Here is a 23131-nt window from a genome sequence, read left to right as displayed (position 1 = left end):
CCCATCAGGTGACTCAGTGCAATAGCATTTGGGGGTTAAACTAATCATGTGAATTCTGTATCTTGCCTTGCCACTATTTCAGTGGCCAGTCATCAGCAAAAGAGTTGAATTTCTGTTTTTCTACTGTTACCTTAAAATGAGAGTTATGATTGAAATGTGAAAGTGAAACTCAAATCTCCTCTCAACAAATAAACATTAAGAGAAACATCTGTGTGTAAAAAAACATTAGGATGTTTATTGGGATTAACTGGAATCTGATAATTAAAATATTCTTAATTTAATGTAGCTGTCTGTGACTGATTTGAAGTGAGGTACCTTGCAAACAAACAAAACTGATTACTTCTTTGAGTATTTCCCCCTAGGACTTTGTAAAGAACTTCTAATTCCATGTGAAATTGTATTTAATGTTATAGCCCAAATCCCATCATCTTGGTTCCAAAACGCATTGGGTGGAACCATTCGAAATTGTCATTTTTTGTAGGCAAATGGGTGAAATATTGGCAATTTCCTATGACTCAATCAATTTGCCTTTCAAATGTATAGGGCAACTCTTTAGCAAAGGGCAAGAAGAGGTCCATGTAAAAAGGAAACTGAATGTTGATGTGTTTATTTTTTTAATTTTGAGTTTATGAATAAAAAAAAGTCTTAGTGATGAATCCAAGTCAGGACACACTGTTCCGTGGAGCCATGGCTGTCTACGGACCACTCTTGCCCCATTTCCGACAGGTTCTGTTCCTTTAAGGCAACAGGTGAAAAAAATCACAGAGACCAACTTTGGTTCTTAGCTACATTCGATAATTTGATTAACCAGAAGTCATTACTTGACCAATTTCCATTGTCCACTCATTCACATTAATAATGGGAATTGGGATTTTGAATTATTCTTTCTCATATATTTAATAGACACAACCCTCTTTGAACCACTGGGATACTTTTTTTTCTTTTCTAATTGATTATAAGTTTGACTTTGGTATATTGGTAAAGATAGTAAATGTTCAGCATTATTGCTGAATTTTCTGGAATGACTTTTTCTGAGATCTGGAAATCCTGCGGAGTGCCATAGTGGAGAACCCAGTGTCCACCATCACTGTTCCTTCCAGTTACAAGCTACAAGCTGCTGTGCCCAGGCCAGATGCCGGCTTCCTCCGAGGGGGAGGTTTCTCAAGCAACAGCTTACAGTCCTAGAGCTCAGGTTGATGAGAGGGCATTCTTGGTGCTTCCAGAAAGAACATCTGTGGCTGTGGCAGGCATTAATCCCTACTGTTGCTAATCACTCCTGCCATGAAATTTCCTTGGGATTTGTCATCTGACTGGGTCTGTCCTTTAGACACTGATGGATATCCAAATAGAATACGGTCACGCATGGTAATAATTTTTATTTACGATGTATTTTCTTTTATTTACATTTTTTTTACCCTTTTTTTTGGTATTGAGTTGTAACACTCTCTCTACCCTGGTTGCACACCTGCTCTGGAAAAGCTGTAAACAACATTGTACTTCCATGTACAAACTGCCTGTCAAAGTCAAAGCTGGTTGTTCTCATCCCGGTAATTACCTCCTCAGTTTAGACTTAATGCAAGTGAAAATTTTACTTTATCATAATATAATAAATAAAAGACATTAGGTAATTAGTAGTGCTGGTATATTTCTAAAATACTAAACAGACAAACAATAAACTGTGAACTTAATCACATGAGTTCTTATACAGTTTCAAGACAGGAAAATTAGAGCTCTCAGCTACAGTCATTTTAATAATCACATTGGATCTGCATTATTTATTAGTTATTACATGCTCAAGTGATTCAAGGTTGTACAATGCCTAAAATCATTCCAAAGCAAGCATACCTTTTGTCTTTTTAATTCTGACTGGATTACACAATGCATATATTTCTATTTAGTTAAATTGCTAAGTTTATTTCACACATTCCATGAAAGAGACATCAGCCATCCTCTTGACTTCCACCCAGACTAGCTTTCTTTATGCAATCCCCTGTAGGGGAGTGATTTGCTAGCTCTTTTTGATATAAAAGCTATGCAAACCTTCAGCCAGATTCTTAATGCTTTTGATTCCCTAGCAAATCTCTAATACTCTCAGAATTCTCTTGGAAGACTTCGGAATTCTGGAAAGAGGTGGTTTGTAGAGGCACAAAAGACAGCAAGAATCTCCATTTCCATCAATAGCTTTCAAATTTGGAATGCTTTCCCTTTTTTTTTTTTTTTCTGTCTGGTTACTCACCTTTCATTTGGAGATGTGTTCTTGAACGGTATGCCTTCCCGTCCTACCCACCCCTGGTTTACTTCCTAAATGTTTTCTGGATTTTGCGAAAAGCATGCAGCTTGAAGAATTTTAATTGATTCGACTTCAATGGTTTTTTTTTTTTTTTTCTTTTTTTTTGGTGGAAGGGAGTTTACAGGATTGACTAAAACCAGCTGAGAACCAAGAAGCAACCCTTTTCAGCTAGAGAACCCATCTGTTTAGTCTTGGAGCTTGTGTGACTTTTTAGGGCAATTCTCTGTTATATTGTACGAAGAAAGAAAGTTCTTAAGTATCAGTTTTTTGTTTGCATCAACCAAAGAAATGTAGAAATAAAGGATTGGTTACTTTAATTTGCTGCTAAATGAAAAGTAGGTTTGGCTTTATTCATGTCACTGTAAAAACTAAATAATAAAGTATTCACACCAAGCGTGAATTTTTTTGCCAGCAAAAGTTAAAACATCAAAGAAACCTCTTTCGAATACTAACAAATTTACTTACAAACACCTATATTTATTATTTCATAAATAGGCGCAACAGGTTCCATAAAAAAAGATTAAATACAGACACAGTATGAAGAAACAATAATACAGAGCCATATGTAAAGGTTATAATTTAGCTGTTTCCAATCTGTTTCTGCATCTAATAAAATACCAGGTAAGCATTTGGCAGTTTTATACATAAAAGGACTTAAATGACATTTACTAACCATTACACAAAAAGTGATACAAAAAAGCAATTTTTCTGCAGTACAAAATAAATGTGTTTGCGCTTCCCTTAATACTAGTTTCTTTTTGTCTGGTGAATGAGACAAAGCCAATTTTGTTTTTAAATTAAAATCATTTGGGAATACGTTTTTTTTTTCTTTCTCAAATATTTTGAAAATATAGAACTATTAGTCAGTTGTTTTAAAAATGAAGTAAAAATATGAATGTTTGCCAATTTAACCCCTATTGTGAAATCAATAAACTGGAATGAGCCAGTTTCAAATTACAATTTAGCTACAAAAACATTCACATTTTATACTCTAGGAGAGTGTGACATAGATGCTATTTACAAACTTGCTATGATTGCTACATCAAGCCATTTAAAAAGTCTTTAGTAGTTTCATATAAACACCCATTATGAAAACCAATGGAAAATCCAGGACTTTGATCCGAGACATCTACAGTCGCTAAGGCAGTTACTAAAGCGCAGCACTTCACAGCAAAATACCAACATAAAATCTGAATGGTCCAAATTTCCTTCAGGGAAGAAGAAAAACAATGTCCATAAGGGATTAAAAAAATAATAAAGAAGCATGACTATTTCTTCCAGAGTGGGTGACCCACAAGCTCAAATGGTCCTAAGTGCTTAGCAACTTGTATTTTTCTAATAAAATGGAGAACTGCTTTGGCTATACAAAGCAATCCACGGTGAAAAGACTTCCCTGAATTCCTCAGTGGAAAGAAGAGGTGTTCAGACTTTCAGGTAAGGTACAGGGCTTTGTCCCTCTGCATGCCCCTGTGTCAAGAGAAAACAGACAAACAATGCCTTGTTACAAGACTGGTGCTACAGGTGACCCCGAGGGAGGTAGGTCTGTTTGTTCTAGCTCCAGGGATGGAGCGGTGCCCTGGGACAGGGCCCAGGTACAACGAACAGGGATCTAAAGGCATTTGCTTATTCTTGGAACGACTAGAACTGCTTAAAAATTTCTGCACTGCTGTCTTCTGCTTTCATGAACATGGAACTGTTCCAGATGATCTTTCAGAAAGCAGGGAGAAAAGACGGGATCTCTGCCGCGCCTAGGGAGCAGGACGCGCCAAGCATGCTATGAGAGCTGTCCACCAGCAGGTGGCGATGACCCGCCGCTTACCCACTACTACAGTAGTCGTTATTCCAGTCCACCGGCTGGGCGGGAGGGTTTCTGCACCCGGAACGTACATACTCCATTGCTTGGGTTACCACTTGTGCAGCTGTGGATGTAGGATTGATTATAGTCTGATAGTCGGGTTGAAGAGTAAATCCCTGAAAGGGAAAGCAAATCCACAAATAAGGATCAAAGTGCTTTTTTTTTTTTTTTTTTTTTTTTAGGAAGAAAAGCCCCTAAATATTTATCCATTGTTTGCAAACACACTTCTGCCTTCTCCCATGTGTCTCTGCAAGGGCAAACGAATCCTGAGGGCCCAGAAAACTTAAAGGTAAAAGAGATGTGCGCAGGACCCTATTCTTTTACCTTTCTTGCACTGAACCATGTGTGAGAAACCTTTATTTGTATACTCTTGAGCAGATAAACTGAATTGAGAAACAACTTAAAATATGGAGAAGCCGACTCAGTCAGAACAAAGGGAAAAGGACCTAACCCCTCAGTTTATGTTTTCTATCAAACCTAAGGATACATTAATAGTTAATCCCCAGAATATGCAACAGAATCTTTTTTGAAGGATTCAGGCAGCAGGTGGCTGAGTGTTTTATTAGACTACACCTATTCACATATTGTTCTCGAAACCCGTTTTCTTCATTCAATCACAAAGGGACCATCTGCTTCTTCTTTTATTTGTACTTCTTTCTCAGCTAAAAAATTTCAACCAAAGCTTTTTAACAGTTGTGGGACTAATAGAAGGAAAGAGATTCAAAGCAACTTGCCACCGGAAAACACAGGGAAGGAAAAGTGTAAGACAGAGCAAATATTTTTTAATTGATAAGTCTATTAACTGGCAAATAATAACCAGACTTTAGGAAGATTCCTCTAATACACTGGTATGGTGGAGTGTTGACTTTTAATCCTTGCAAAGCTATGAAAAATTCAAGGACAGACTCTCTGAAGTATATAGCTATATCTGGTAAACAAAAAGCATTATACACTAAGATTTATTTTTAGCTTATCTGGTGAATTCAAGAGCAGCATAAGCAAACTTTGCTGGAATTGACCAAAAAAGCAAGTTAATTAATCTTGTGGTTGTCTCTTTCTGCTGTGGATTTCATACATGGTTTTTAACCATAGAAAAATCAAGAGACTTAAAAAACGAACCATTTCCTATTTACTTGCGGGGAGCTTTGGAAGGCATAATATTGAGTTTTTACTGTTCTTGCTTCTGTTTTTGTTTTAGCTCAGCAGAATGATCAGAAGATTGATTTTTAACTAAGGATATTTCCTCAGACTTTGATTCGTGTTTCAGGGTCCCTTGGGTAAACACTCAAAGGTACCTATTATCAAATGTCTTCAATTCTCCATTTTGGCTTTAAGATATTAATTTACTTTCCATTCCAGTGATAGAGACTGCAAGCCAATGTCCACACTAACTCCCACCAAAACTGTGGAGGAAAGACAAACCTTTGAATGATTAGAAACACATCACTGGAAAGTAGAGAATTTAGCAGTCTGGTTATTTGACCACACACAGACTAAAAGGATTAGAGTATTTCCTCATTTTACAACTGGCTTGTGGGAAATAAGAATGTTTGGGTAGACGACACCTGCAGCTCAAGCTATAAACATTTTCCAAGACAGCAAAGTGAAAAATAAGAGGGGTAACTGGATGCTTGGTTCTCCCGTCCTCTCCAGGCTGATTGACCAGACCATGCTATATCTCTGTCACACAGGGAGTCCCCCCACTGCCTTTGATGAAATGTATTCATTCCATTATGGTCCTATGATATTGTCTTTTTTTTTTTTTTTCTTAAGTAGGCTCCATACCCAGTGCCGAGCCCAACGCAGGGCTCGAGCTCATGACCCTGAGATCAAGACCCCAGCCGAGATCAAGAGTTGAACGCTTAACTGACTGAGCTCCCCTATCATACTGTCTTTATGGGCTTTTCATCCAGCTTGCTTGATGTCTTTCCTTAGTGTCTAGGGTGATACTGGGCAAAGAGCAGGACAAAACTCCTTAGAGAAAGGAGCTTTGTGTTGATTTCCATTTTTGCCCGTCATAAGGGCTCTGGCCATAGGGACTGGAGACCAGAGAGTGTTTGCTTTGTTTAATGAATACTCTCAGTAGTAGTGTAGTAGTATTACTACACTAGTAGTAGTACTACTGTAGTACTGTAGTAGTGGCCTGTAGTAGTAGCTCAATAAATCATCTCTTCCGGTGAATAAAGTTTAACAGACTCCAGTTGGGAAGGCATAGGGCTGTATAAAGGTGTAAATGCCAGGGGCTTTCCTGTCATTTTAATGTGAAGTTCTCCCTATTGGATTTTTGCACAATGGACAAAACATAACCTAACAGTAAACAAGTGTCGAAAAAAAAAATGTAGTTGGAAATATCTTGAGTTGAAGGCATGACCACATACGAGAGAGAGAAAAACGAATAAAAACAAACCAACTCCTTTCCACCCAATCCTACACAATCCACAACAGAAACCATCATGGCTTTTTTCCCATCCAATGCAAATGGTTCCTTGTCAAGGTTGGGTGAGAGACTGTCAGGAGAACACTAATCTTTGAACTATGAGTTTAAGATAAAATGAGTAACTTCAGTGTAAAAAAACCAAAATGATGTATCACCTACACAGTTCAAAGATTTAATGTTCAGCCAACCTCAATGCCTAATTTAAGATCAGTTAACATCCAAACAACCAAGGACCTAGAAAAATACAAGAAAGCCTGAAGTAACATTGTTTAACTTGCTCTCCATTTGGAAAATGCATTACTCTTCTAACACTAGTAAAAGGTGTTGAGGTTGACCCTAGAGCTAAGTACATTTTGATTATTGATGTAAATATGAAACAACGATGGTGATATACATTTTTGGAACATGTTTGCTTAGCGGTCTAATTAAACCAGGCTGAATATTTTGCATTTTAATGCTCAAGAGAAAAATCACCAACTGTTTTGTAGCATGCCTGGAATTTTAAATTTCATTTTCTGGTGCCAGATTGAAATAAAAATAGAAAACGTGATAAAGATTGATTTGATGTCAGAAGGGACATTTGCTCTTTAATTAGATTTCTGTAGCCCTAGCATTTTTGTTGTGCCACATAGCAAGACCTAAAAGCCTATAGCACAACCAAACAGTGATCCTCATATCCACACTTTACTGGGAACTAATTTCATTTCCTGCCTGTCTGGAGAGGTATTTTCAACAGGCATCAGTGTTTTTGTCTTCACAACTGATTTATTCATCAATCTCAATGTGATTTTTTTAAACCTTTAAATTACACCCAAATCCTAAAGCAGCTGTTTATTACACAAGGAAATTGAAAATCTGTCTGTGTGATATCATACAAAGATTTTTTCTTAAGGTTATAAAGGAAGTTGACAGATATTAATGATTTTTTTTCTCGTGACCTCATTCGACAATATAGCGAGCAGGAAAAAAAAGGAAGAAAACTGGACTAAAAAAAAAAAAAAGCAGCTCCGTGTGTTTGGTATATAAAATATTATTCTAGAAAAAAATGAAACTATTATTCCTGGTGGACTATACAATCGTTTTTGTAGGATATATTCATTTTTCAGAAGGATAAGAAAATAGCTAACATAATACTGAAATATGAGATTATTTTAAAAATATGGTAGCCAATAACTTGCATTCGCTTTCTCTCTTTTTCATGTTTGGGTATGTGAACATGGCCCCCACACACAGGAAATAAACATCTTCAGGATAAAGGTGGTTTGGACGGTCCATCAGACAAGTTGAATTTCACTCACAACCTGGTTCTACAACCATGGTCTGAAGACCAACTTTGAGAACTTGAACTTTGGCCCTGACAGTCTTGTGATTTTAATAAATTGAGTGACATCATGGCTGATGGACTTTTTTATCCTGATTTTAGGATTATCAACTTGTTGGGGGCTGCCAGTCCCCTCAACCTGACGATCCTATCCCAATGACCTCATTCCTCTAGGACGGTACATTAGGCTCTCCCCTAATGCACCGTACTCCCCACTGGCCTCCTTCCCAGGTCCCAGACCAGCTACGTTCCCCCAAAATGGGTCCTTCCAGCCTGGAGCCTTTTTCCCCTGTTTCTGGCCTCTGCTGGTTTTCCCCACTTACTCTGCCCACCTCCTTTAAAAAAAAAAAAAAAGAATTTCATTTTATTTCATTTATTTGAAAGGGAGAGAAAATGAGAGAGAAAGCAGGAGTGGGGAGAGGGAGAGGGAGAAGCAGACTCCCTGCTGAGCTGGGAGCCTGACGTGGGGCTCGATCCCAGCACCCTGGGATCATGACCTGAGCTGAAGGCAGACGCTTAACCCACTGAGCCACCCAGAGTCCCCCTCTCCCACCTTCTGACTGATACAGGCTACTTCCTCTTCTCAGCCTTCATGTGTCTGTGCCAGCCCTTCACAGGGGCCTTCTTTATGCATTCCAGCTGAAGGCTCTGCTATTTTTCCACATGCTCTGCAATTTGAATTCCTGTTTGTCTTTCCCCCCCACAGGATCTTACTAATTAATCTGTTTATCTTATTACCACCACTACACCACCACTGCTCCTCAACTCTGATGACAGCTGCATGGGGACAGAGGCCTCTTTACCTGTTCTCATTTATCTTTCAACTTCCAGAGCCTAGACAGTGCCTGGCACACATTAGGGGTTTAATTAATCTTTTTTGAATAAATGCAATTAGAAAAATTCCAAGGAATTCAGATTCCACAAACTAACCTATAATTTCTTCTAGTATTTAAACACTTTTGTTACTTGTTTTTTTTTGAAATCGCTTGTTTGTTCATTTGTCCATTCAACAATTACTTTACCCACCTTGATCCAGGCCTTGTTAAAAGTGATGTTAGTCACTGTAGTCTTTTAGCTATTTACTCTCCATTTGGGGTTCATGCCATTTTGTCTTCTATTATTAATGTAAATTGAAATCAGGTCCTACCATCTCAGTAAGAACACTTTTTGAGATACACTAATAGAACTGACTTAAAGATTGATGAAAACGTATCCAGTGTAATCTGTTCTATTTTTTCCTATTCAGTTCCGATTCTCTACAGAAAGACAAGTCTCTTGAGTTTTCACATGTGGCCTTATGTAATTCTGAAATGTTTGAAAGCTACTCAGGATCACAGCTAGCTCATCCAAGGTGTTTGTATAAGTAGAAAAAGGAACCTTTTCTGAGCAGATAAGATAGAAAACAGTGTCCTCTCTAGACTGAGCTCTAGCCTTCAGCTTGGTGGAGGGGACTGTGCCTTTTCTGTTCTCTTGCCTGGGAAGAAACAGACCAGAGCTAGAGCGTGGAGAGCAGAACACAGGCCCTCAGCGGGCAGCACCTTAGGCTGGAGGCAATCCAAGAAGGCAAGGTTGTGTTCCTCAGACTATTCATTCTTTACACATACATTACTGGTTCATTGATATGCAAGGACACCCAAGAGTGTCCCTTTTATTTGAGTGATGTCTGATAGAAAGAGCAAAAATTTGATCCTATGAATGTCACCTGCTAGTCACAGACACCTGTGTGGACCAGGCATGATTGTAGAAGTTGACTTTTCCCCAGTCTTCTTCCCTAGTGAATTAGCAGCTAGTCTGGGTAAGAGGACATCAGGGCTTTATCAAAATCTTTGGCTTAAGGACCGGGAAAGGTTTAGCAAAGAGACTTAGGTCCATTTGTTCTCTCTAATCATTTTAATTTTAGAACTAGCTAAGATTTAAAGACCCTCCAAATTCTTGGGAGATACAGGTTTTCTAATGCAAAACTGCTAATAGTCTATAAGAATGATTAAGTGTGAGAGACAGCAGGCCCAGCATTTAAGAAGCCAGGCTCTGATTTCTGAACAGAACTGGGTTTTGAATTCCAGCACCGACCTTATGGGCATATGACTTAACTTTGCCAAGCCTGAGTTTCTTTGCTTATAAAATGAAGATAATGCTAGTTCCTGCACTATAAATTTTCTGAAATTAAACAGAAGGTAAAGTAATATATTAAGGTTTGCTATTGTCAGTCTACAGTGATAATAATAAAAATAAGGGGCACCTGGGTGGCTCAGTGGGTTAAAGCCTCTGCCTTTGGCTCAGGTCATGATCCCAGGGTCCTGGGATTGAGCCCTGTGTGGGGCTCTCTGCTCAGCAGGGAGCCTGCTTCCACTTCTCTCTCTGCCTGCTTCTCTGCCTACTTGTGATCTCTGCCAAATGAATAAATAAAATCTTTAAAAAAAATGAATTTGGGGGGAACTTGAGTGGCTTAGTTGGTTGATCGACAGACTCTTGACTTAGGCTCAGGTCATGATCTCATGGGTCTCGAGATCAAGGGCCACATGGGGCTCCACCCTTAGCAGGGAGTCCTCCCTGCTAAGAGGAGATCCTTAGATCCTTGAGATCCTCCCTCTCGCTCTGCCTACCCCTCCCCCGGCCAAATCCCCGCTCATGTTCTCTCTCTCTCTCAAAATAAATAGATGAAATCTTAAAAAAAATAAATTCGAGGATAGTATATTTGATTCTTTTTCTGCATCCTCTCCAACCCACCCTGGTCCAACTACAGACTCAATTCCACAGAGGACTAGATGGGGGCTCAACAGGAAACCTGTGTTTGCGTGTTTAATTACAGTTCTGGAATGAAAGAGTAATCGGATTGTAAAAGTGATGGATGAATTTGATACGATTTGTAGTTTTTAATCTTGATTTATGTTTTTAAAACAAGTTTTCAGGATGCTTGACGGCTTTACGTTTAGTTTCATGTACACCATTTGCTCTTCATTTTACAATTTTAAAATAACACCAAATCCTAAAGAAAAGCAGGACTTCAAAGGAAAATTCAGCTAAGATCGCACACAAATTATTTCAATAATTGGGAGAGAGCCTTCCAAACTTCCTGTGTTTTCTGCCATATATCCATTTTTAAACAAAACTCCGGTTAACATTTTAATTTCTTAGTCCTTTAAAGGCTGTACCAATTTGATAGTTCTGAATATTACTAAACAGTGGGTCAAGATTTCATTTTGTGGCATTTATTGGCCTCAACAGGCATACTAATCAAGGCTTTACAAACTATATATATATCTATATATATCTATATATATCTATATATGTATATCCAAACCAAATATATATATATTTTTTAATGTAAAACCTTCAGTCCCAAAGAGGTCTTTAGCAGGAGTTGTCATTTCATCATTACAAATGTACTTTACTCAAGGAGCAGAAAACAAGGAGGATGATTAGCGATATGATTTCTAGAAACGTGGCAAGAGGCCAGCAGGCGATTAGGAAAAGAAGCAGCGATCCATTGTCGTGATCCTATAATGCTGCCCAAACTCACCACCTGTAAATTATTATTTTTCAGAAAGCAGATGTTTGTTGACTATCTTCCATTTTCTGTCCATTAAATAGAACAGAACACACATGTGCCCCCACCTTTTGCTGGATGGCGAGAACCCCCTCCCCCCTCCCTTCCCTCTCTCCCCCTCCCCCCTCCCTCCCTTCTCTCCCCCTCCCCACTCCTTTCCCTCTCTGCCCCTCCCCACTCCCTTCCCTCTCTCCCCCTCCATTCCCCAACCCCCCCCACCCCACACTTCTGAAGAAGAGTCCAGAGTGCGATCACGTACCTGCTGCATGGGAGGTGAGTGTAAGGCAGACTGGACCTGCATGGGGAGCTGGTTCCCAAGGGGCTGCTGCATGGTGAGTGGTGGGTGCTGCTGCATGTTGAGATGCTGGTGAAGAGGTGGACTGATCTGGAGGGGAGGAGGGGGGGACACGGCCATGTTTGCTATAGAGACAGTCACTGGCATTTGGTTATTCGGCTTGGGGGCTATGCTCCTGGGGAGACTGGGATGCATGGCAGTCAGGTGAGGATTCATTCCTGGTTGTTGGTGGTAGTGGGAACTTAGGTACAGAGCCGAGTGGGCCTGGCTGGGCCCGTGGAACACTGAAGGCTTTGAGTTGATCAGCTGAGGAGGTTGCGATGTCTTCACATCAACAGGTTCACTGTAGCTCTGTTGAGGAAACAAACAGGGGCAGAGTTCAGAGATGGACACAGGGGTACTACTGGGTGAGCGTGGCCTGGAACTTCCGTGGGGATCAATGCCTGTTGCTCTGCTTGCCTCTGGTCTAAGAACTCCTCCTTCGGTATTTGTAATGGGGCTCATGGAAGACTGAGCTGAATCTGTCTCTTTCTGAATCTAAAACAATCTCCAGTGACATTTTCTTTTTCTTTGCCTCAATGCAAGCTCTAACCTAGGGACTTTTCTCATTGTGCACACCAGGAACAAGATGGGCGGGAAGATGGATGTCCTCAGTGACCTGATAGGAAAGACAAGTGGGGCTCACTTTGAAAGTAATTCAGTTCTGGAGTTTTTCTATTGATTGTATGTCTCATTTTTTTATGTTTCCTTTTTACAGTCTTAAGGAGTCTTGGCCTAGATATTTGCACAAAGAAAACAAAGCTGGTTGATGGAAATGAATATGAGAAAAGGAGTTCAAAAATACCTTTCTGAAGTTACATAAAACCACATTAATACAGCTTCTAAGTAGCCACAGAACTCATCTGGATTTTTTAAAGAAGTTGGTGATGAATTGTCCCCCGTAATGAACTGGATAAAAATAATCTCTCTTAGAAACTTTTGACTCCAACATGAATTAATATAATTTTGCCCTATTTTTTTTTATATCTTCCTAAGGCCATTTCTTAATAATCTTTTCATTGACTTAAAAACTAGACCTAGCAGTGGGGACTGAAAAGAACCAAGAATTAACCCCGAAGCATTTCTTCCAGGGCAAGGACCTACCTCCTACATTTGCTGAGAGGAGGAAGCTGATAAAACAAAAGGGGAGAAGTGAAACCAGGTGGGGGAAGAAACATGCTACCATATCCTTCTGGAGAAGAAAAGTTGCTTTGTCAAAACAGTGCCTTGAGGATGCAAATATCCTTATTCTGGAACCTTGATATCATGCTTATTCCGTTTTTGAGTCAAATGAGCTCCTGTTACTATCAGCGTGGCAGGGTCTTTCTGAAACCCTCCTGTGACACAGAACATCGTCCAATGGACCAGAACATTAGGGACATTGATCGTCACGCAAGATGACCCGAAACACAACGTGCGAACTTCATTTCACAAGTCAGCAGATAACACTACTAGCAATGCAACTCGTTTTTCTCCATTAGTGTAGGAAAATGAAATGAAAACCACAATGAGGACCATGGGGCATCTATGTGCAGACTCAAGAAAGGTAGGTTGGGGTAAACGAACAACCAGCCCCACATTCTCTCTCCGGAGAAAGGACACAACTGACATCTGTGACAATACGCCAGACCATGGAAATCTGGGGTCCTGGGAGGCTCTGACTTCACCAGGTCGAGTATAAAGTAAGGTGTACCCCGAGAATTTGAGCCTCTCTGAAGAATCCTCTCCTTATAATATTTATCTCTGTGTCCTATTGATGGAGCCTTACGAAATAGGAACCGACGTTCAGACTCCCTGTCTCCTATATGAATATTAAAAATGTCAGAAATTGTTCACACATTTTCAAGGGATGGCCTTAAAAGAAAGAAACTTGGCAAAATGCAGATATAAAAGGTGATTTCAACAACAACAAAAAGAAACTTAAGTAGATTTTTTTTTATTGTTGTTGTTTCTACTTAAAAATTCTTATTGTTGTGTGCAGAGTAGTGAACAATTCCAGGAAAAGGTCAAATAGGTTAATTCAGGCTGTGTAAACAGTGACTAGTTCTATATCAGAATAGTATATACTGCAATGATATGCCTCAAAAATCGTTCCCTATATGCCAAGAAGATTTTGTGTTTATTGTGTGTCTGTGTTGTGAAGTCATCCGGGAAAGCAGTCTCATCGTGTTTTCCTCCCCCTCCTTAGCCTGCTGCAGAAGGGCTAATTTTGTACTTAATCGCATACGGCTTCAACTCCCTACAGGAACAGAACTATTACACATGATAGATATCTATAAAATTTAATACATGTGAGTGCATCTTTATTTCTTGCTTTATAGATGTTTTTAATTTAAACAGAAGAAGAATCACTCACATCGCCCATACTATCAGCGCTCTGAAACACATAGATGGGAAAATGTTTGCAGTTGATTTCTCTAGCTGATAATCACCTCGTCAAGAAGTAACATGGGATCTATAGCGTATAGACAGGTGACCTGAACGTGTGTTTGGACATAAACAAAATGCACATAGATGCATATGACATGTTGTTCAGACATAATCATACAATCATCCCGGGAACTACAGCCATGTAATTAAATAAAGATATTTGTCCAATTGAACAACCTTGGAGAAATAGACTTTGGCTACATGTAGAATAGAAATGCCTAATTCTGGTGAGTCCAGACACTTGGCCAGCAGCGGGACCAGCTCTGGGGGCCCACAGCCACCCCTGGCAAGCCATTCTAGGGGTGACACCCACTTTAGCCCCCAACACATGCAGTTCTGAACTGTATGAGGGAGGAGGAATTTGTGGAAAAAATACATGTCTTATAAAAAACAAGGTTCCTGGATGAAACGTGTAGGAAACAAGCCAGTGCCTTCTGGGAGCCTTCAGTGTGTTGTGAATCTCCAGCTAAGGACCACAGAAACCTTCTCTCAATAGGTCATTTGGTGAGAATCGTCTTCAACAGAAAACATTGGTTCAGAAGAATTAATAAGTGACACAAACCTATTTAAGTGGCAAATAGAACTACACTTCCATTTAAATAGTCATTTCTTGCCTGAAATAAGCTAAATTTTGTTGCCACAAAAGACATACTTAAATTACACAATCCAGGTGTAATATTACACTAATCTATAGTTCTGTGTTTCCTGGAAAACCATCGGCATAGTGAATTTCATATTTTAGGCTGAGGACAGTGACACAATTTCTTGAAAGAATTAGGAAGCTGGTGGCTTGCTTCCCCGTTACATCCGAGAAGAGCTAGGGCATGTACATGGTAATGGTTTTCTTCAATGGTGAATTCAAAATAAACAATGAACCAAATCCTCCTGAATTCTACCTTTTGATTAACAGCAGGCCTTCCACCAGATAGAGAAATGATAGAAAGATCATTTCAGAGAGGGAGATGTAGAGACACAGGTACATAAAAATAGATTCCAACCAAATTTGAGATAACTTTTTGCCAACCTTGTGAAGACTGTTTTCTCATGGTAAATAGAAAAATATTTTGTCTATCCAGCCATTTGTTTGTCATTTATATTCTCCACACTAAGGCATGTAAAGATCGCTAATGCTAAACCTATTCTGAAATAGTACTAAATTTTAATCCCTAGAAAGACTGTCGACAAACAAATTAAATAGATCTCTGAAAATGATGAGTTAGATAGCACTCTATACAATTTTTAATACAGAGGGAGGAAGACTTTGGGGGAAGTTACATTTTTTCCCTTTACTTTCTAATAGTCGAATGTGACAAGATGGGTAACATGTCCAGTGTCTAGCCATGCGCCTATACACGAAAGGGATGCCAATGGAGGTGCTCTCCCTGTTGTCTCTATGACAGTGTCTTGCGTCATCAAGGAAATGGTCTCTGTTATGGTAGGAAATTAAATCTCTGTGTCACACGCATCTGGCATGGTGACAGGACAAAGAGAACACAGACATGTTTGTCTGTTGAATGACCGAATGACTGTTCTTGAACAAGACTCCATGCTCTCACTGTTGCCCTTGCCGAGACTCCTGACAAGACATGCCATTCCTTTTCCCAAACGGTGAGGAAAGAGCTGAAATCTTTGAAAACCCACAGAATATCAGACTGGTCTTTTCCATTCTCTTCTTTGCTGTCAGCATGAACCATACCTTTCCAGAAGTGATGAGAAATTATAACCCTCTGTCCTTTGGTTAGGTACGCTGCCCTTTACTCTCCATTGGATCTGGGGTGGACGGTGGGCCACAAGGAGGCTTACTGTGTTCCAACTGTATGTTGAGAATTTTTATCTTTATGTAAAGATCCACTCATTTAGATGGCAAAAAACCTGCTTCTAGCTTCACTTCTAGTTAATTCTTAATCAGACTAATACAACAAACTGTCTATTAATTATAGAGCTATTTTATTGCTTTGAAAGATAGGTAGAATAAGTTCATTTTCCATAGCAAAGTGCCATGAATTCATAATCTGATTAAATGGGAACATGAAGAAATCATAAATTTAATCTGTTCTGTCACTTTCTTCTAATTAAACTATGAAAGCAAGGCTACAATTTTGCAAATCAATTAGATTGTTTATGAAGATCTCTATACCTACCATTCATAAATTAAAACTGTTTTCTCATACAAACTAAGTAATTTAAATTTGCTTCTATTTTGAAATACACTAACCACTTTTCTTTAGTAGTGTGTGCTTTGGGTAGGTCACCTGGCAAATATGATTTTACCACTGTATACACAACTGAAAATCTACCCATGAATCTGACATTTTCATGGAAGGAATGTGTTTTTGCTATTAGTTTCTGAGTGAGTTCTATTTCCTATTTGCTTTTAGACCACTGACTCTGAAAGATGTTTTCCATCAGCAAAATGTGTATGTGTGTGTGTGTGTGTGTGTGTGTGTGTGTGTGAATAGACACCTTTTGGGTCTTCTCAATAGAATCTTCCACAAGAGACACCACTCTATAAACCTTAAGATACTTCTGATTAACCATGTTGTTGATAATCTGAGATAGTTTCAATCCATTTACTTTGTATAAAGCAGACAATAGTGCATATAGTGTATAAATGCCCCCATTTTGGGATGATAAGTGCTATAAAAATGAGAAACTGACAAAGCACTTGTTATTTAAAATAGCAAAGTATAAACACAAGACATAAAACTCAGTGGAAACAACAATATAAGAGTTGTTGAACCAAATCAGATTAATAGTCCATCTAATTTGATTCTTGTTTTCAGCACTGACCAATACTCGGTGCACTGGAAATTAAACAAAATTTATGCACCTACTCAATTGTGCGTTGTTACTTCTGAAAGGGAAATTCTTCCTGGTCCTTGCAGGTGATTAACTTACACCCTGAAGCATGAGATTTTATTATCTTTAAATCACGATCTGGGTTTTCGGAGCTACAAATTTTATGTAACAGTCATAAAATAATCCATCCCATTTTCAAATTCAGACCCAGTATTTGTCTCAATAGCTCTCCATGGCATGAATTCTATAAGTTATTTCAAACAAAAGAAATCATTTGAGTTTATTGTCCTTCCCTTGAACTAAATGTTGTGATTCTTTACTATCAGTCTTGGCAACAGAGAACCTTCCTGATGTGATTCAATATTGTCCTTCACTGTGCATTTTTATAAAAAGCTTCCATTGTCTCTGTACATTCTGACACCCTACCTCAAGGTAGAAACAGTCTCTTCTCTGATGTGTGCCCTTAAAGTCACGACTCCGATCACTGTTCTTTAATATACCAGAACTTATTCATTCAAATGTTATCTCCTTCCAGGTTGGCACTTTCTTATTTTTTTTTTTAAGATTTATTAATTTATTTTCAGAAGCGGGGGAGGGCAGAAGGAGAATCTCTAGCAGACTCCCCGCTGAGTGAGGAGCCCAAATAGGGACTCTGTCCCATGACCTGAACCAAAGTTAAGAGCAGGATGTTTAACTGACTGAGCACCCAGGCACCGCCCGCCCCCTCCCCGCCCCGAGATTGGCCCTTCTAAGAAGCTGTATGAATATTTCAATAATGCTGCTTTTACTTGGAATATTTGGGAATTTCTCTACTTAAATTCTCTTCAGAGCCTGGGGGACACTGTTTTACATATCCTCAGACAACTCTTTGTCTTTTGATGGTGAATCTGATTTTTGGAAACAGCTAATCGTCCCTGGAAGCCAGGTCTGTGGGTTAGATCTGGGTGAAGTTTGGGGAAAGAATGAGGTGTGAAAACAATGTAACAAGATTGATTTGCTAATGTGGCTCATAAACTTTTCATGACTGCAGTTCTAAAAGAGGAGTTTCAAAAATCTTTTGAATTCTGGGAGCAATAATAAAATAAGTTTGTAGCCTCCCAAAGTGACTACTTTGAATGCAACACTCATTTTGGGAATATAAATTCTGGTCTATGTGGTAAAATAAAACTAGTTTAAAGTTATACATTATTTTCAACATAATAATTTAGACCCAGGTCTAGGAATTCCTGAGTCTATGGAAAAGCTATATATCCTTAAGCTTTACTTAATGGCCTAACCCCAAATGACCTTAAATAGAGTGTTCAAGCCAGGGAGCTCTAGTCATAACAGTCTATGTTCCTGGTCCTCGGACTCTCTTACTCTCCCATGACTAAAGGCTCATAAAGACCATTTCAATGAGGAAAGCTGTGTAGATGAGTCTTTTCAATATCTAGATCATTTCTCATCTTTCTAAAAGGATGTATCCATGAAGCAAGTTTTTCTTGTTTTAATGTCACCTTTAAAATTCCTTTATATCAAAGCAGACTTGCAGACAATTTGAAAATATGAGCCAGTTAAATTTTCTATCACACACAAACTCTGCACACCTACCAACAACATGAAAAATAAAGCTGATGATAATCATAGTAATAATAATAATAATAATAATAATAATAATAAATAGCTGGTATTTATTAAGAGCTTCCTGTTTTGGGGATTCTGAATCATGGAGTTTATACAGAGGTTTTTATTTGATCCTCATGGAAACTCTGGGATGTGTGTCCTATTGTCTCCTCTGTTTAACAGATGAGAAAGTTGAGACGTCAAGCAGCTCAATAATTTGCATGAAGAAATGGAAGTTAGGAAGAGGGAAACCTGGAATTTGAACCCAGATCCACCTGCCCTCAGGGTCTGTAGACTTTGCTGCCCTCTGAGGACTCTTGGTGTGATGTTGGTAGCACTTTAGATGAGATCAGACGCGTTCTTACAGGTGGGCCACAGATAATTGTTGGTGGCATTTTAAATAGATTTTTCCTTGATGCCCTCTGCCTTAGAGATCTTCTTCAATCCTTACTTATAAACCTTTGCTTCCTGCTTTTAAATTTCTCTATGGAAAGAAGTTGTGTACTCAGCCAATTCAAGAGCTTAACAATGCCCTGCTCAGATCAAATTCCTCCCGTTTGAAAGGGCATCTTTTTCCAGTTCTAGAGTCAGAGAAAATGGAGCACAGGTAATCACAGTCTTGGGGTTAAGGCCTGTCATGGGCTTGAACATGCCTGAGTCTTTGTTTTTCAGGCTTAGTAATTTCAAATTCTCTCTTCTCAGCTACTACCTTACTGCCTTTTACCTCTGTTACTTTTATGACTTTTTCTTCTGAAATGTCTTCAATTTCCCCCTTTAAATGATAGGGCCCAGAGTTGAATAAATTATTCTGGGGTCTGACCCATCGTATTTGCAACCCTCTGTGCTCCTAGTCACACGTCCTTCAATACCAATGTGTCTGCACAGCAGGGTGGCTTCTGCAGGCTGGGTCTGTCCCTGGCTCCCTGGGACCAGGTGACACGCCAGCACAGCTGGAAAAGCATGTGTTTCCCAAACACTCCGCAGGGGCCAGATTCCTCTGAGGGTCTCTGGCCAGCCCCTCATAGTGGGAGGTTAGGGAGTGGGGGGCGGGGCGAGATTCGGAAACCTCTACACCTCCTCTCTGGCCCCCGCCCTCATTAAGTCAGGGCAGCTTTAGTTTAGCTGTCTAATACGTAAGAGGTGGCATGCAATTTGTTGGGGGGAATAACTACATTTTTGTTGTAGTTCCAGAGGTATAAATATTTGACAATTACTCAACATAGGAAAAAAAGTCTATAAGCTTTTGAACAAGACGGCAGAGTTTCAGCCCTGTTTACCACTGCCACCCTCTCATTTCTGTGGGCGAATCACTTAATCTCTCAGCCTAGAGACCATATAGAAAATGGGCTAAATCTTATTTTGTAGGGTTGTTAATGATGAGTAGAGATGCATGGAAAACGCCGTGCACAGCGTGTGACGCCCAAGCTACTCGATAGCAAGATACCACTTGTATTTGTTATTATTGGGAAACAGTATCTTGCTGAGAATCTGTCATGTTGTCATTTTGAAGTATGAAGGCTAGAATATATTTATTTACTATGACTGAGTGTTTTTATTTTTGGTAGGCATTTTATTCAGACCTGGAGTCATGTTAATTAATATGCTAGGTTTGAAGGTAGAGAGTACATTTAAACGGGAATGTCACTAATTGAGAGGAGTGTTGCTAATCCTATGACTCGGCTTCAGAGGTGGAGCCAATGTTCACCGGCTGTTCCTATTTTTGATTTGGTTCCGTTAGAAGCGGCTAATTTTAGATTAGAGTTTTCAACGGCCCAGAGTGGAAGCAGCAAGAAGTTGCAGCCTTGACGTGGCTACCAATTAGTGAGGGGGAAGAGCTTTTGGTCTAGGGAAACAAAGCCCTATTTGGTGAAGTGAATGAATTGCAGAGAGAATAGTACCAAAATATTTAGCCCTGGAGGAATAAATAAACTTTACCCACGGAAAGTTAGGAAAAGAGACATGGTGCTTTAGTTAATACAAGATCTCATTGACAATAATGAAGTGAGAATGTCAATGCTTTACCAAGACTTGTGGGTCAGGAGGTTTTTAAGGAAGCTGGTCAAGCACACTGTTAACAGGACCCATGACAGCAAGGCCCAGCACAGGGATGGAGGATGCTGTAGGTCAACTCCGGGCTTGGGCACTTGTTACCTATTTGGTATTTTTCCTCCTGAGAGGAATGTTTATAATCTAGCTTATTTTGTGGGATAAGGTGTGGGGATAGAGGGAACTCATTCACATAAAGTGATTTTTTTTTTAAATAAAGTGATTTTTTAAAAAAAGATTTTATTTATTTATCTGACAGGCAGAGATTACAAGTAGACAGAGAGGCAGGCAGGGAGAGAGGAGGAAGCAGGCTTTCCGAGGAGCAGAGAGCCTGATGCGGGGCTTGATCCTAGAACCCTGGGATCATGACCTGAGCTGAAAGCAGAGGCTTTAACCTACTGAGCCAACCAGGCACCCCAATAAAGTGACCTTTTAAAAAGAATAAATCCAGAGCGCCTGAGTGCCTCAGTCAGTTGAGCATCCGACTCTTGGTTTCCGTTCAGCCCATGGTCTCAGGGTCGTGAGATCGAGCCCCTCGTCGGGCTCTGTGCTCAGCATGGGGTCTGGTTGTCCCTCTCTCTTCCCCTCTGCTCCTTCCCCTGCTCTCTCTCTCACAAATAAACAAAATAAAACCTAAAAAAATAAAATAAAAATATAAATCCGAGTATCCATCCTCTACGGAAACCCATTCAGTGGCTTCCCTCTGTACTAAAATCCAGCTCCTTTCCATGTCCTGCAAGGTCTTGGTGATTTGACCCCTGCCCATCTTCCCAGCTTCACCTCAAACCATGTTCCTTTTCTTCAGTCAGCCAGCCACGCTGACCTCTGACTTCAAGGAGACATTTCCGTCTCCGGTGGCATCTCACTTGCTGACTGTGGCCTGGTTGGCTCTTCCCTAGGCTCCCTCTGGGTCTTGCAAGCTCCTTGTCTTCCTTTGGCTCTCAGCCTTGAATGAGGTCCCCTCTTCAAAGAGGACTTTTGCAGACCACCCTATCAGTCCCGTCCTTTATTTCCTTCAGAATGCTTAGATTCTCAAAGCTCTTGGTCATTTATTAGTTTATGTTTTCACTCTTGGTCTCCCTGACAAAAGAGAAAGCTTCTTAAATTCCAGGGGGCATATCTCCTGTGCTCTAGGGAAGAAATCTGCCTATTCTCCATGGCGTCCACTGAGCCTGGCACAGTGCTCAGCACAAGCCACATGCTCAGGGAAATTTACCAGATGAATACGTGAAAGAGTGAATGGGGGAAACAGAGCTCGGCTGGTGCACTGTGGTTACCTGGAATTGTAACTGTTATTATCATGTCGCATTTTAGGATTGTACCTTTAGAGCTTTCAGAACAGGAAAATAATTTATAATACACAAAAAAACCTACAACATTGAAGAAGTGTATGTGTGAATATGAGTGGCTATTATTTTCCTTGTCACTATTTAAAATGGAAAAGAAATGGATTTTTACATAAGTGTCCGTGTACAATGGGAAGGTAGGTGGGTAAATATTCTGTACGTGCCTGAAAGTTTATACTGCAAATATCTACTCGGGCAAAACATCACAGGGCCACTTTTCTAACCTGGAGAGGGTATTGGTAATTTTCCTTCAATTTGTATACACACAATAGATAGTTGTACATAAATAGACATTCAACAGTTCCAGCAAAATTCCTACTGCCAAAGAGGGGGAAAAAAAAAAAAAAAGCCAGAGTAAGCTTTAAAAAAAGTGCTTGGTTTTTTAAATGTAGAAATGGCAATTCGCAGCATTTATATAAATTGCCGTATACTGAGGGTTGCAACTCTGAGAATGAACAGTATGAAAAGTTGCAGTGAAGAGCAAATCTGAGGACACTTGTTTTGAAAGTAAAGGCTTAGTCAGTGTTATAACATTCTGGCAATCTGCATAACATTAACCACAGAGCTTTGTATTGGGATTGGACTTTTAGTATTGATTTTCTCCTATGGAAAAATAGAAGTTCTGACTAAACTTCTATGTAAAATGCTCAAAAAGAAACTTACCTTAGATGAAACAAGGAGAACTTATTTTTTTTTCCTACCTTGATTAAGTTTTTAAAAATTTTTTTATTAACATATAATGTATTATTAGCCCCAGGCATACATGTCTGTGAATCGCCAGGTTTACACACTTCACAGCCCTCACCACAGAGAACTTATTTTTTAAAAAAATTTCCTTCTATTTGGGGCATATTAATCTAAATAATATCAACATGGCTATTTAGCCCAATGGCTGGATGGTTCTAATCATTTGTAACTCTTTTTTTGTTTGTTTGTCTGTATTGCTATTGGATCTAATATTTATATATTTATATATAATTATATAAATTATATATATTATAATATATAAATATGTTATATTTATATATTTATATATATTTATATATTTTATATACCTCATTTTTGGGTTAAAATTTCACACACATTCTGTGAATATACCAAAATGGGAGATGGTATCAGCAGAA

The 23131-nt window shown here is 39.3% G+C and overlaps 1 protein-coding gene across 1 annotated transcript in view; it reads right to left on the bottom strand.

The window, feature by feature from the left end:
* Positions 1-2176: 2176 nt before the first annotated feature.
* The window catches only part of TOX (thymocyte selection associated high mobility group box), a 303536-nt gene continuing 282581 nt past the window's right edge, over positions 2177-23131 (bottom strand). Inside the window, 3 exon segments of the mRNA XM_047727143.1 lie at positions 2177-3757; positions 4110-4261; positions 11710-12096. Coding sequence (XP_047583099.1) covers positions 3721-3757; positions 4110-4261; positions 11710-12096 — 576 coding nt within the window. The 3' untranslated portion in view covers positions 2177-3720.

The sequence above is a fragment of the Lutra lutra genome, chromosome 4, assembly GCF_902655055.1.
Source record: "Lutra lutra chromosome 4, mLutLut1.2, whole genome shotgun sequence".
In the NCBI taxonomy this organism is placed as follows: Eukaryota; Metazoa; Chordata; class Mammalia; order Carnivora; family Mustelidae; genus Lutra; species Lutra lutra.
Note: the sequence above shows the minus strand (reverse complement) of the source record. Positions and strands in the feature narration are given on the sequence as shown.